The sequence below is a fragment of the Pelodiscus sinensis genome, chromosome 17 (assembly GCF_052426305.1).
Source record: "Pelodiscus sinensis isolate ZL-2025 chromosome 17, ASM5242630v1, whole genome shotgun sequence".
NCBI lineage: Eukaryota > Metazoa > Chordata > Testudines > Trionychidae > Pelodiscus > Pelodiscus sinensis.
The window spans coordinates 13560429-13575745 of NC_143068.1; the positions used below are offsets into that span (position 1 = coordinate 13560429).

The following is a 15317-nucleotide window of genomic DNA, read 5'->3' on the forward strand; positions in this document are numbered from 1 at the left end:
GGGAGAACTTACCAAAACTCTTTCCTAATCTCCAGTTTTGCTTTATACTTTTTGAGTCATCAGCGAGTTTAAATGTAAAAGGACCAGCATACGGATGGGAGTCATCATCTTCCGCCTTTATGATGAGGGGATTCCATTTCTCTTTGTCACAAACTTCCAAGGAAGGTGTAACTAATGTTGGCACATGGTCATTGATGTCAGACAAGTAAAGCTGAATGGTGCCAGTGCCGGTCTGTGGCGGAACACCTAGGTGGAAACAACAGAGCCTGGCCAAGATATTCACAAGAGGAAACAGTCTGACATGACTGTCATGCCCAGTGTGTTTCTTATTAGCTCCTAAATAATTAAATACATTAGCAAGATGTAAGGACATTAGGATTATCCAGACTGAGTCTCCAATCAGATTGATAGTCAAATCATTTCATAGTGTGTTTTTTACCTGAGAATATTTAAGTGCTTTACAGGGAATAAACAATTAGCCGGTAATAATTAACTTGTGAAGCATGTAGAATAAAATTGTGAAGCATGTAGAAGAACATAATTTGTTGGACAAAAGTCAACATGGCTTCTGTAAAGGGAAATCCTGTTTTACTAATCTATTAGAGTTCTTTGAAGGGGTTAACAAACATGCGGACAAGGGGGATCCAGTAGATATAGTATACTTGGATTTTCAGAAAGCCTTTGACAAGGTCCCTCACCAAAGGCTCTTGTGTAAATTACATGGCCACGGGATAAGAGGGAAGGTCCTTTCTTGGATTGAGAACTGGTTAAAAGACAGGAAACAAAGGGTAGGAATAAATGGTAAATTTTCAGATTGGAGAGGGGTAACTAGTGGTGTACCCCAAGGGTCAGTCATGGGACCAATCCTTTTCAACTTATTCATAAATGATCTGGAGAAAGGGGTAAGCAGTGAGGTAGTAAAGTTTGCAGATGATACCAAACTGTTTAGGATAGTCAAAACAGAAGCAGACTGTGAGGGACTCCAAGAAGATCTCACCAAACTGAGTGATTGGGCAACAAAATGGCAAATGAAATTTAATGTGGATAAGTGTAAAGTAATGCACATTGGGAAAAATAACCCTAACTATACATACAGTATGATGGGGGCTAATTTGGCTACGACAAATCAGGAAAGAGATCTTGGAGTTATCGTGGACAGTTCTCTGAAAACTTCCACACAGAGTGCAGCGGCAGTCAAAAAGGCAAATAGGATGCTAGGAATGATTAGGAAAGGGATAGAAAATAAGACCCAGAATATCTTACTGCCCCTGTATAAAACTATGGTACGCCCACATCTTGAATACTGTGTACAGATGTGGTCTCCTCACCTCAAAAAAGATATTTTGGCCTTGGAAAGGGTTCAGAAAAGGGCAACTAAAATGATTAGGGGTTTGGAACGGGTCCCATATGAGAAGAGGCTAAAGAGACTGGGACTTTTCAGTTTAGAAAAGAGGAGACTGAGGGGGGATATGATAGAGGTCTATAAAATCATGAGTGGTGTGGAGAGGGCTAATAAAGAAAAGTTATTTATTAGTTCCCATAATAGAAGAACTAGAGGACACTAAATGAAATTAATGGGTAGCAGGTTTAAAACTAATAAAAGGAAGTTCTTCTTCACACAGTGTGTTGTCAATCTGTGGAACTCCTTGCTGGAGGAGGCTGTGAAGGCTAGGACTATAATAGAGTTTAAAGAGAAGCTGGATAAATTCATGGAGGTTAGATCCATAAAAGGCTATTAGCCAGGGGATAAAATGGTGTCCTTGGCCTCTGTTTGTCAGAGGCTGGAGAGGGATGGCAGGAGACAAATTGCTTGATCATTGTCTTCGGTCCACCCTCTCTGGGGCACCTGGTGCTGGCCACGGTCGGTAGACAGGATACTGGGCTAGATGGACCTTTGGTCTGACCCAGTACGGCCGTTCTTATGTTATGTAACTCTTGATACTATTGTCAGCTAGACAGATACTATCATCCCATGATGCCGATGGCTTAGCTGAGATACCAAGGATTTAGGTGTATTTCCACAGGGTGCACAGCAAGGTGAATTGGGACGAGAACATAATCCTCTCTCTCTCAGCCCCCCAGGTTTCTATCTCAGGTATGCGCACACAGAACCTACAGAAGAAAGGTGGACGACACAGTGCTACACCAGGGTTCAAGTCCCTGCTCTGCCATAATGCTCCTGTGACACCTTGGACAAGTCAGTCTCGGTCCTTATGTTCCCATCTGTCAATGAGGGATTGTAGCACGGCCTTACCCTGCCCTCCATTGTCTGTACCACTGCTAATTAGTGTGTGGGTGAAGTCAGAGATGCCGGTTGGGACCTGTAATGCCCCACCTCTCCCTCTGCAAGCTACCAGCACAGCTGCGATCATCTGAGATCAGACAGCGCCCTTGTCTGCTAAGTAAGGCTGGAAGTAGGCCTCTTTCACGGAGGAGGCATGTCACACACACACACACACACACACACACACACACACCGTGCGTCCTCTACAGATCAGAATTGGTGGACTTTAGGTGACTGCAAGGCTGGCCTGCCTGTTTTCCCACGCACTCATTTGAGGCATTGATTAGGGGACAGGGTGGAGATCATTTTAGGGCAAGACAGTGTTGGGAAAGACTCGCTAAATTGAACTCAGAGGGCACCTCTGCCAGCGTCCAGTACTCCTGCTCTTTCCAGGAGTAAGGGAAGCCGATGGGAGTGTTTGCTCCCTTTGGTCTCCCATATGGGGACACCACCAAGATCGGTTTAAGGAAAGCCAACTACAGCTACGTATTCTATGTCACGGGAGTTGCGTACGTTAAGCCAAGCTGCCGGGTCTTGTGTAGACCTGGCTTAACACTCAAAGCACATACTCAGACGCAGTCTCATTTGCTATCTCTGACCAGAAACTTACCATTATCTATAGCATGAACAATAACAGGATAAATACTGTTGTTCACATAGGGGGACTCCCGATCAAGTTCTTTCCTGGCAGTAAGAATACCAGTGTTCTCATCAATATTCATCCAACCTGCCGGATCATAAACTATTTTGTATCTTAATAAAACAAGACATAAAAATCCATGGTTAAACAATGATTTAAATATCTCAGGCACTCCAATTCCAGTTCTATTACATCTCCTGGTTCCGTTTTAAGCCCCGGATATTTCCACTCTGGGAATTCACTTGTTTGTTTGTTTACTGTTTCTCATTGATGAGAAGTGATAAGACAGCATCACTAGGGACTGAATTCTCTTCATCTGCCAAAACATTTACAATGTAGCTAGTGGCAATGCAAGCTTCCCCATACTAGTGCTAACTAATATCCCTTGCCCACAGTACAAAAACACTGTTAAGGGTCAAAAGATAACAATCTCTATTCCAGTTCACCTGTGAGGAATTTGGACCAAGCAAGTACTGTATGATTGGCATAATTGCTTTTACTATTTCAGAAGCAGAACTAAATATTTCCTATCTATGTCTGGAGGGTTGCTGCATCCAGCCACTCTAGTACTCCAATATTAGAATAGTTTACAATAGTTGTGCTAAGAGGGTTTTTTATTAAAGTTAAAAGCTCTTTCCTTTGTGTTTCTTAACAATTTCCCCAGCTCAGAGTTTACAGTATCTCCACTCACTTTATCTTATTTGGCACCGCATCTAGATCTACAGCCATATATTCTCCAAGCTTCGTTCCAGGTTTCACGCCTTCTTCATTTGCAAGAAAAAGCAGTGGAAGGTGAAATTCCGGAGCATCATTTATATCTAGGACTTCCATACCCACTGATGCAGTGATGGGGGCTAACAGAGAATTCGTCGGCTTCCCATTATGGCATAAAGAGAAAGGCTCTTCATTTTCAACAGAAATAACAAGTCTCTTCTCTGAGACTTCTTCAAAGTCCAGAGGCTACAAATGCCAAAAAAAAAAAAAAGTTTCCATTAGCAATTATGACTTTTCCTATGGAAAGATCATCTCTTTGTAACTCAGAGCTGTAACTGACCCCAAATTACAGCCATGCCAACTACTAACATTGCAATCAATCTGTCCATGCTATGAAATGCCATACTGTATCAAATCTACAGCTTCAGAAACACTACCTTAATGATGCTTAAAATGCCCTCATTTGTCTCAGGGTCGGTCTCAATGATGAACTGTTTCTTTTCATTGCCTTCCTCGATTTTGTACTTTGCTCTCCAACCAGGTGTGTTTGGAGAATCTTCATCTTCCACCGGGAGCCTTAACACACCTGGCCCTACTTTGCCTTCTGAAATTTGTAGCTGATACTGAAAAAAAAAAAAAAAAAAAGATGGCCTCATCAGTGTCCATCAATCCAGGTTCCCATCACCCTTCCAAAACCTGAAGATCCACTTCACATGGCCCACTTCCTCTGGCCTAGCTTTAGGGTCCTCCGCTTTGGCAGGGTAGCTCCAGTGTAGACACACAAGGGCCTCTCCTACAGCTTCCTCCAGGACCCCCGTCCTCAGGATTGCAGAGGCTCTGTGGATGTGGCCTGAGGTTGAATAATCTCTGAAAATCTGGATGGGGATATAATTCTGTCCAGTGAAAATATCACCACAATAGTTATGTCTATTAGATTCATCTGCTGTATCGTCTGCTGGTAACTTTTAATTTTTGTTTAGGGCTCAATGATGCCTCCCTTACTCATAAGAACATAAGAATGGCCATACTGGGTCAGACCAAAGGTCTATCTAATCTAGTATCCTGTCTTCCAACAGTGGACAATGCCATATGCCCCAGAGGGAGTGAACAGAACAGGAAATCATCAAGTGATCCCTCTCCTGTAACCCATTTCCAGCCTCTGACAAACAAAGGCTAGGGACACTCATTCTGGCTCATAAGTACTTATGGACCTATCCTCCATGAATGTATCTAATGCTTCTTTGAACTCCTGTTAAAGTCCTGTCTTCACAACAGCCTCTGGAAAGAAGTTCCACAGGTTGACTGTGCGCTGAGTGAAGAAATACTTCCTTGTGTTTGTTTGAAACCTTCTGTTTGTTAATTTCATTTGCTGACCCTTAATTCTTATGCTATGTGCTCATACAAAGTAGCACTTTACTCTGCAAACTGACTCATTGACATTAATGAAACTACGCAAGAAACAATGTCCTATGCAATGTAACTAAGGGTGATGGATTCTAGCACTTCTATCCTAGAACTTAGGTAAAGCACCATCCATTGCCAGAGCCTGGGGAAGCTTTTCCACACCCATGTATCTCACAGTGCTTTTCATACCATTTGAAACTACAAAGAAATACAAACACTGATACACATATGGAGAGAAGAAATCACAATAGCTACAGAGAGCCATAGAATTTAACTAGCATGTTTATACCCATAAAGTCCAAACTTCACCCAGTAGCCTACTGGAACAGGTGCATTTTGCTCTGTATCCTGTAGCTTTCCAACTCTAGCAAATGAATGAGTGAATTCCATGGGCGGAGATCTTCCATGGCTATGTCTTAGTCAAACGTTGTTTTGTGCACTTTGTGGCCAATGCTCCACTGTAAGGCCCTTTTCTGCTGGTGTGCACCTTGACAGCATATGTGTGGGTTTTAAACAGTTAAGCACCCCATCTTCATTCATTAGAATAGGCAAGTTACAAAACTTGTTTTACTTTTTCTTACACAAATGGACTATACCCCTAAAATCCTCAGCCGACTCATACGCTCTTCAGAGCTCTTTCCCCAAAACCAGACAAAGAAGGTGGCAGCAGAGAGGAAATGGAAATAGCATGCTGTTTAGAAATTGGGTGGCTGTAATTACTTTCAGCTCAGACTAAAGTCATGGCTCCTTCCTCAAGCAGAAATTCTGGTCCCTTAAAGGTCAGGAAGCCTGAATCAGCAGGAGAGTTCTGGACCTCCTTAGTTTTTGGATGGGGTAGGATTTCTCTCTCTCCCAGCCTCAGATACAGCAGCGAAAGCATTTAATGAAAAGGTAAGGACTCAAGTATAACAATACATACAGCATTGTTGTGGATCTGAGTCTGCAATCCAGTCAAAAGAGAGTGTCACGGCAGTGAGTTAACTTTTCTGCAATGTGCAATTGCTGTTTTCATAGCACCAGCTTACAGAAATGGCACTAAAACTTTTAGGGGAACCAATATCAATACATGGGAATTCACTGTCAAATGTCTTCCAGTCTGCATTTAAGAGATTTCTACTAACATTCAACAATTCCAAAGCCAGAAACATTGTCTCCTACATTACAATTTGTTTAATACTTGAGGAAAATATCTTCACGGATGTCTCTTTTTCCTCTTCTGATAAATGTCCAGGCTTTTGGAGACTAATCCTGGGACAATTTATATCAAAATCTAGTAATAATTTGGGCAAATGATTAAGGTACCCTGCAAGGTAAATGTGAAATTATTTGTAATCTTTTTTCTGCAGCCAGCTACATAGAATCCTCCCTGAGAATAATGGAAACTCTTTGTGTGGAATAACTGCAGAATTAGGCTTCTGAAGTAGGTGATAAGATGAACAGGAAAAAAAAAGAAATCTTTTGATCCAAAGATGAGCAGCTAAAAAAGCCAGCTCTGAGGTCAACTGTATTTTGTACTATCTTAATTTCTCCTGAGGCACTCACACACATCCTTTCTATTCTTTCCTCAAGAGCTGAGATAGCTGAGTGAAGCTCTCATAAGTGAACTCGGACAATATGGTGAATTTCTGGAACATGTGGCCCCTAGGGTCACAGAATCCTATGGCTAGAAGACACCTCAGGAAGTCATCAAGTCCAACCACCTGCCCAAAAGCAGAACCAACCCTAACTAAATCACACCAGCTACGGTTTTGTCAAGCCAGGACTTAAAAACCTCTAGGGGTGGAGATTCTACCACCTCCCTAGGTAACCCACTCCAGTGCTTCACCATCCTGCTAGTGAAAAAGTTTTTCCTAATATCCAACCTACACCTACCCCACTGCAACCTGAAACTATTGCTCCTCATCTTGCTATCTGGCACTACTGAGAACACCCTCTCTCCATCCTCTTTGGAACCTCCCTTCAGGTAGTTAAAAGCTGTTATCAAATCCTCCCTCACTCTTCTCTTCTGCAGACTAAATAAACCCAAGTCCCTCAGCTTTTTCTCATAGGCCATGTGCTCCAACCCCCTAATCATTTTGGTTGCCCTCCACTGGACCCTCTCCAATGCATTCACATCCTTTCTGTAGTGGGGGCCCCCAGAAATGGATGTAATACTCCAGATATGGCCTCACCAGTGCCAAATAAAGGGGAATAATCACTTCTCTAGGTCTGCTGAAAATGCTCCTCCTAATGCAGCCTAATATGCCATTAGCCTTCTTGGCTACAAGGGCACACTATTGACACATATCCAGCTTCTCATCCACTGTAATCCTTAGGTCCTTTACTGCCAAACTGCTGCTTTGCCAGTAGGTCCCCAGCCTGTAACAGTGTTTGGGATTCTTTTGTCCCAAGTATAGGACGCTGCATTTGCCCCTGTTGAACCTCATGAGATTTCTTTTGGCCCAACCCTCCAATTTGTCTAGGTTTCTCTGGACCCTACCCCTACCTTCCTATCAAACAAGCCCAAAATAATCCCTTGAACTGATATTTTAGAAAAACATCCTGTCTTGATTTAAAAATTGTCAGTAATGGAATGAATTGTTCCAACAGTTTAGTTACTCTCACCAATAAACATTTGCACTCTATTTCCACTTGGCACATGTCTAGCTTTAACTTCCAGCCTTGTTATTATCCCTTTCTTTGCTCTACTGAAGAGCCCATTATTATATAAGTGTTCCGCAGACAGGTACTTCTAGAATGTAATCGGGTCACCCCTTAACCATCTCTTTGATAAGCTAAATAGCTTGAGTTCCTTGAGTCTATCACTAATGGCAGGTTTTCCAAGATTTTAATCATTCCCATAGCTCTTCCCTGAACCCTCTCCAATCTATCAATATCCTTCTTGATTTGTGGGCACTAGAACTAGACACGGTATTCCACCTGCAGTTACACACTGCCAAACAGAGGTAAAATAATCTCTCTACTCTAACTATTCCCATTCAAGCCTCCCAGGATGGCATTCGTTTTTTGGCCACAGTGTCACACTGTGAGCGCATGTTCAGCTGAGTATCCATCACTTAATGCTAATGTGTTAATAATTCACATCCATACACACGTGAGTTTGATTTTGCAAGGTGCCAAATGCTCTTAATTTGGACTCAGCACCTGGCAGGATTGAAATTTCTTTGGCTTAGGATGGTTCAGTAAAGTAGCTGCACTTTCTCCTTACATTTTCCTTGGTAAATGCAGGCAGGTGGTTGTTTGTATCCTCAATGGCAATGTTAACTGTTGCAGTGGATGACATTTGTGGGGTCCCATGGTCTCTGGCTTTGATCAGAAGTTTAAAAGATCTGGCAGTCTGAAAAACAAGTTAATTAACTTCTAAAATGTAGGTTAGGGAAAAGGGTCTGGTCATTGCTAGACTGTTCATCCTTTAAACTATACTTGTGAGCCTCCACCTGTCCCACAGATTCCTATATGAACATCAATGGACGCATGGCAAGTATAGATCACAACATATTTTGTACTTCACCTTATATTCCAAGCATCCTGAAACCATTATCAGACCACTGGTAGGATCAATGTTGAATCTGGGCTCTTTGAGATTGGGTGTCTGTGTAAGAAGGGAATAGGTCACCCGAGAATTAGCCGTGTTTTCTTCATCTTTGTCGAGGGCTGTCACTTGGAAAACTGGCTCATCTAGGATGAAGAATTGAAGTATTTATTACAAAAGCTCACATCTGATATGGATGTACTTGGGCCTGATTACCTTTATCCCTCTTTATTACCCCTCCACCCTAATTACCCACAACCCCCCGCCTTTCTGCATGGCCACTAGACTCCTCTCTGTGCCTACACATATTTTCCTCCACATTTGCACTGAGGTTTGCCACTTACGTGACTATTGCTTAGCAGCTCCGGCCTCCTCTCCTGTTGCTATAATTAGCTCATTTATGGACACAAATTTGTAGGAAAGACTTAATCTACAAAGATAATTGATTGCATTTCTGTATTTCTCTACTAAGTAATTCACTGGTTTCTAACCCAGCAGTGCTGCCAGCCAGCCTCACACTGTGTGTTCACATCACTGTTCTTTCCAAGCACACCCAATTTATTGCTGATCATCTGATTCATTAGTGGAACTGGAAACAGTTCAAATATGGCTTCCATTCGAGGAAAGACTACAAATATTAGGACTGTTTAGCTTTGGAAAGGCATGACTAAGGCATGCTGAAAGAGATCTACAAAATCAGAAATGGTGCGGAAGGAGTGAACAGAGAAGTGTTGTTTATCCTTTCAGACAACACAAAAAACAGAGATCATGTGATGAAGTTATAGGCAGCAGATTTAATACAAACAAAAGGAAATGCCTCTTCACATAATGCACAACTAATCAGTGGAACTCATTGCAATTGGATATTGCATTAGCCAACAGTACAACATGGTTCAAAAAGAACAATGTGAGTTCAAGGGGGATAAGTCCGTCAATGGCTATTTGGCAAGATGGTCAAGGATGCAAGCCCAGGCTCAGGGTGACCTTAAATTTCTGAATATCCACTGCCAAGAATGAAAGACAGGATGGATCACTCCATAATTATCCTGCTCTCTTCGTTTCCCCTAAAGCTCTGGTACAGGCTGCTGTCAGTGACAGGATACTTGGTAAAAAGGACCCTGGTCTGACCCATTATGGAAGCTTCTATGTGCCTATCTGTGATGAAAGGGTCCAATTCTGCGACATTCTCAGCACCTCTGGGAAACAGTTCCCACTAAAATCAATAGCAGTGTTGCCATTTACATCATCAGGAGTAGAATATTAAGCTGGTTTTTTTTATTTCCAGTTTGGAGCTGGCCCTGTCTACTTCCAACCCCTTTATTTTGCTACAATTTTGTAGAAGTCTTGACTGATAAAAAAAGTACCAGACCAAAGGACTCAGGAGCTTTTGTTAAAGATATTTGGTGTTTATGTATAACATGCTGCCACAGTGTATTTAAATGTGATGTAGACAAAAACTTTGGCATTCTATCTTCTCACATAAACAGGAAGACACTTTTTGATCTAGGAAAATAATTCACTTTAAGCCTCAAGCTTTGCAACATCATTTAAACTGTGCAATAATAATGACTCTCCAGACTGCCTTCCCTTTTGCTGTATTCTTTATAAGAAATTGGTTTCAGTCCAATTCTTCCTTTAGCTAAGACTTAAATCCAATTGCAACACCGCAGTCAGAAATGATAGTAGCAAAGGAATTGCTATAGGGCCCAGACCTAAAAACAAAAGCACGTTTCATGGACACTGGGGCTACTTAGGATAATCTGTAAGCACCTGTTATTAGGTGCTTATAGAATTGGGACTTGTCTGTATATTACTTAGGATTCCAGCGGGACTGGAAAATTGTTCCTTCACTCTCTAAACCTATGTTTAAAACTACAGGGGAGAAAAAACCCACAAGCCAGTAAAAATTGCTTCTTTAGAGGCACTTACTCTGATTGTGGCTTTCCTTTATTGTAATGTTAAATTCGTCCTTGGGAAACTTGGGTGAGTTATCATTAATGTCTTTAATCTTAATGATGAAAATTAAAGATCTGTCCACTATCTCCCCAGTCGCTCTATGCACAACATCAAAACATATCTGAGAAATGGATATCAATACAAAAACAAAGTTAGTCATCAGAACTGCACAGGAAATTTCTTGATGACAAAGCTAATTTCAGTTACAAACATACTTAGCAACCTTTTTTTTTCGTTTGCATCATTAACAATGAGTTGCTTCACTTGGCAAAGTTAGTATATGGTAAAAGTTCTAGACTTTTTTGTAAAAATAAATATAGTGAAAGCTTTGTTATCTGGCACTAAATGGGGGTTGCCAATTAACTGAATGTACTGGATAACTAAGCTTATAGCTCTGCCTCTGCCCCCTACTGGTAGATCTGGCTCTCAGCAGCTAGAGTAAAGCTGAAGGGGAAAGTAGCACCTGCTGATGAGATAGCTGGCAGTACCATCTGTCAGAAGCCCCTCAGCAGCTGGCTGCACAAGGGGGAGTAAGGTGCACACCAGTATTGTGGCTAGGAGCATTGCTAGTTAACCCTTCATTGTACATAAATAAAATGGAAATTCAGCTGCACAAAATAATCCAGCAGTTTAAAACAATCAAAGACAAAATTGGGTACAACATTATTTTATGGGTCACGTTTTCAGCCCTGGGCTTTAGCTGTATGGATCATACTTCTGGGCATGCAACTGTTGCATTTGTACATAATCATGTGCATGCAAACACCACAGATGGACAACTTCTAGATGTGTGCAAATATCAGCTTGAACAGCAGGGACAAAGGTAGTATTTTTTAAAAGCACCTATGTTCCAATGAATTTCAATGAGACTGTGACTTAACAACTGCTTTTAAAAGGGACAGTCTTCTAAATCACTTCCGTGTTTGTGAAAATATTGCCCATAACTTTAGTTTAATGAGATTCCATGTTGTCCCTGACTATACAATGGACACTCACAATAAAAGGAGACACTATGCAAATATCACTAGACCAAAAATATTTGCTTTAGTTATACTCCCTTCCCTGGAATAAATGAGCTTTACAATCAGAAAGGCTGGCATAGAGTGAACTTCAAAATCCCATTTATAGATATTCAGGTTTTAAATTCATGTACTGAAGTTTTCCTTTCTGGAAGTATTTGCATATTCATCCAGGCAGGGACCAAAAACTATACACTCAGATTCATTTGGTCAATGCAAAAGGGCAGAATTCTGCAAAGAATTATGAGTATGCAGTATTTGCAATTAATCCACAGAGAACACTTTTTTTTTTTTTTACTAATCATGGAATAAATTTAAGGAAACAGTCTACTGCAGATTTCTACAGAGAAATTAAAAATTAATAATTTATTTGCCCTAATAATAATATCAATAATTTCTAATGCTCCCTTTTAAAGGCTAGACTGTGCTGGTTACTGTGATATAAGGCTATAATAAAAGAATTGGAAAGCCAAGTTAACAATAACTTGAGCTCTGATTTTATATTTCATCTACTTTAGCTTTTACCTTTTGTTACTGATGCAGGGCATCAAGAGAAAACAGTAGACTTGCTGGGGGCCTGAAGCTATAGCTTCTCTCTCAATGTACTTTGCTATTGTAGGCAGCTCACCCACTCCAGGACAAGAGTATTACTGGTCTTTCACCATGCACAAACAATCAGCACTGCCAGGGAACTTAACACTACATTCTTACAGAGAGAAAGCATCAGTGGGAGAATCTAACATAACATGTAATTTCAGGAGACCATTGTTGCACCTGCCTTCTTGGCCACTTGATGCAGATTGTGAACCAGGTTCAGCAGGCTTTTTTCTGGCCCCAGCTTGGCCTGGTTTCCTCTCCACACTGTGCTTGTGGGGCAGCATTCCAGCCACTAATGCATGTGGTGGAAGAGGGCCCAACTCTAAATCTGGAGGGTGGTTCACAATGCCTAGCCACCCTGGGTACAGAGGCCACCCTTTGGTTTTGGAACCTAACTACTGAACTCTGACATTTGCCTATCAGAGGAAAAAGAGTTTTCTGATGACCAATATCAATACCCCCTTTATATATCAGCAAAAATTTGCTCCCAGAAACAGTAATCACACAGTAGCACTGCATTATAGCCTAATAATTTTTTGTTTTAAAACTCATGCTTTGCTGCCAAAGTTGCAATTTATCAAGAGGTGTACAACATGAACCTTTGACTTCAGGGTATGGTTCAGCCACACTTCCTAAGAAGGACTTGTGCTGCTTCATAGCACTGTCACTTTAACTATGCAAAGTGTAAAATTTGGGTTTGCAGGACATCTAGCCTTTGTGCTATGCTTGACAATGACATTGATCAGTGTCTAATCTAAGCAATTTTATGGAGACCATTGGCATTTCTTGACTTATAAGAGTAAAGCAAGAAAGGAAAAAGCAAATACAAACTTGAATTTACTATTACATTTTCATCTTCACATGAAACATTTAATGATAAGAGTGTAACTTAATGTTCCCATATGTTTAAATGTACCTCTAAACTCTAATTACCTTAAAAGAAGGGGTTTTCTCTCTGTCAATGGTACGATGTACGTACACATGTCCATCGGCATCATCTTTTATAGAAAACAACCCAAACTCTGGAGCCTCATCCACACCAGCTCCACTGATTGAATATATTAAGGATATATTAAATGCCATATTGTTGAACAGCTACAAAAGAAATGGAACATTAGAGAAAAGCTAATTATCATAGGATTAAGTTTCGACACCAGGATTAGAAGCTTTTAAAGAGACATTGTCAAAAAATCAGAACATATTGATTTGGTACATTGCTGTAGTCATGGTTATATTACTCTACACTCTTGGGCTATGTCTATGCTGCACAGTTATTTTGGAATAAGCTATTCCAGAATAGTTATTCTGAAACAGTTTATTTCAAAATAGCATGTCTACACTGCAGAGAAGCCTCTAAATCAGTCTGAGGCAGGCTTCTCTAGTGTAGACGTGCTATCTTGATTTAGAGCCCCAGGAAGAATAAACTTAGAATTGTCCTGGTGAGGGGCTATTTTGAAATAGCAGAAGTGGAGCGTCTACACATGCCTTATTTCGAAATAGCTATTTCAGAATAGGCATTATTCTTCATAGAATGAAATTTACAGAAGTCAGAATAAACCATCTGTTCTTTCGAAATTATTTCAAAATAACGGAATTGCTGTGTAAACGCTCACATAGTTATTTCAGAATAACGGCTGTTATTCTGAAATAACTTTGCTGGGTAGACACATACACAGAGATTAAATGCCATAGGATGTTTTTAGCAACTATAGGTTGAACCTCTCTAGTCTGGCACTTGAACCAGAGTTTGCCGGACCATGAGAGATCAGTATTGTTTAGCAGCATTACCAATACTTTCACTGTTTACTGGGCTCTTCAAAGACATTTAGGGGTAAATTAGAGCTAAATAACAGCACAGAACACAGAGAGCCAGGACTAATGGCTTAAACAAACTTTATGGGACCACAGAAAATATGGCCACACTTATGATAAATGGGCACCTAGCTAACTAAAATCATGTCGGACCACAGATGTTGCCAGATCAGAGAGTTCCAGACTAGAGAGGTTCAATCTGCAGTTAATTCAAATTGTGAACCAATTTTTTATATAAAGCCATTTTTACCTGAAGCGTGAGAGCTTCATAATAGTGATAGAGCCACTATAATTAAGAGTTTGAGCCACATTCTATTGAAATTAATTGAAAGCCAGTTGGATTAGATCCTAATGTATTAAGCGCATGGACAAACTGCTAAAATAAAGAGCAACAACTTCCCAAGTGCAGATAATCTGGACCTAAGAGTTCTGAAGGAACTTAAGAACAAAGGGTGTGAGATGTTACCAAAAATCTAGTGTCTGCTCAAAATCAGCAATTTTCAAAAAGCCTTTGACGAAATCTCTTTAAGAGGTTAAGCAGACTAAGTAGCTATGGAGTGAGAAACAAAGTACTGGCATCAATTAGAAATATTTTTTTAAAAAAGACAAAAAGGTTAATTAAATAAGGTACAAAGAAAAAAAACTTTTGTTTTCTATTGGACTTTCTCCTCCATATAAACTCTAATGTACTGAACACTAGTTCATAGGAAGAAACAATTCCTATGGATGTTTTTTCCTGAGTTGCCCACTACAGGGTTTCTTCCCTTCCTCTGGAGCTACTGGGGCTGATCACTGTCAGGGAAGGAATACTGGCCTAGATGGACCACTAGTCCAACCTGCTATGGCAATTCTTATATTTCTGTCTGATGTGGTATGTCAGGAAGGTACCAGTCACTCAAATGAGGATCCATCTTGTTCCACAGTGGAAGAGTGGCAGCCTCTCTACCCCATTATATTGGTGGCTCCACTCTGTGATGTCTCCACATTTAATAAAGTATTCTATATGGGAAAGGAGGAATGTCCTTGCTAAAAGCTTTTGTTTTACCTCTCCAGCAAGTTTGGGGAATGGTCCTTTGTCCTCCTCTTCAAGTTCAATGGTGGTTATAACCCATCTCCTTTTTGTGCGCCTTAGAGGACGAAGACTGTCTGACTGATAAAGATCCAGCCCCTGTTGGTATAACAACATATTCAGGTCACAAAAGTGGGAGGTAACTCTCCCAATAAATTGTGAACTTCAGATTTTGCTTCCATGATTAAACTTCTTTATAATGTAAGAGGTCTAAGTATAACCCTAATATCATGAAAGTTCAACATAATTGGGATTAGAACTTGGAATTTCCTGATTCCCAGTCCTAAGTG

The 15317-nt window shown here is 40.7% G+C and overlaps 1 protein-coding gene across 1 annotated transcript in view; it reads right to left on the minus strand.

Annotated features, from left to right (window-relative positions):
- The window catches only part of CDH26 (cadherin 26), a 47807-nt gene that overhangs the window by 13107 nt on the left and 19383 nt on the right, over window positions 1-15317 (minus strand). The window contains exons 3-11 of the mRNA XM_025186156.3: window positions 15004-15126; window positions 13080-13241; window positions 10504-10651; window positions 8554-8720; window positions 8251-8379; window positions 4076-4261; window positions 3616-3884; window positions 2895-3037; window positions 13-246 (exon numbers count right to left, since the gene is read on the minus strand). Of these exons, the coding sequence (XP_025041941.3) occupies window positions 13-246; window positions 2895-3037; window positions 3616-3884; window positions 4076-4261; window positions 8251-8379; window positions 8554-8720; window positions 10504-10651; window positions 13080-13241; window positions 15004-15126 (1561 nt within the window). The remainder of the gene's footprint in view (window positions 1-12; window positions 247-2894; window positions 3038-3615; window positions 3885-4075; window positions 4262-8250; window positions 8380-8553; window positions 8721-10503; window positions 10652-13079; window positions 13242-15003; window positions 15127-15317) is intronic.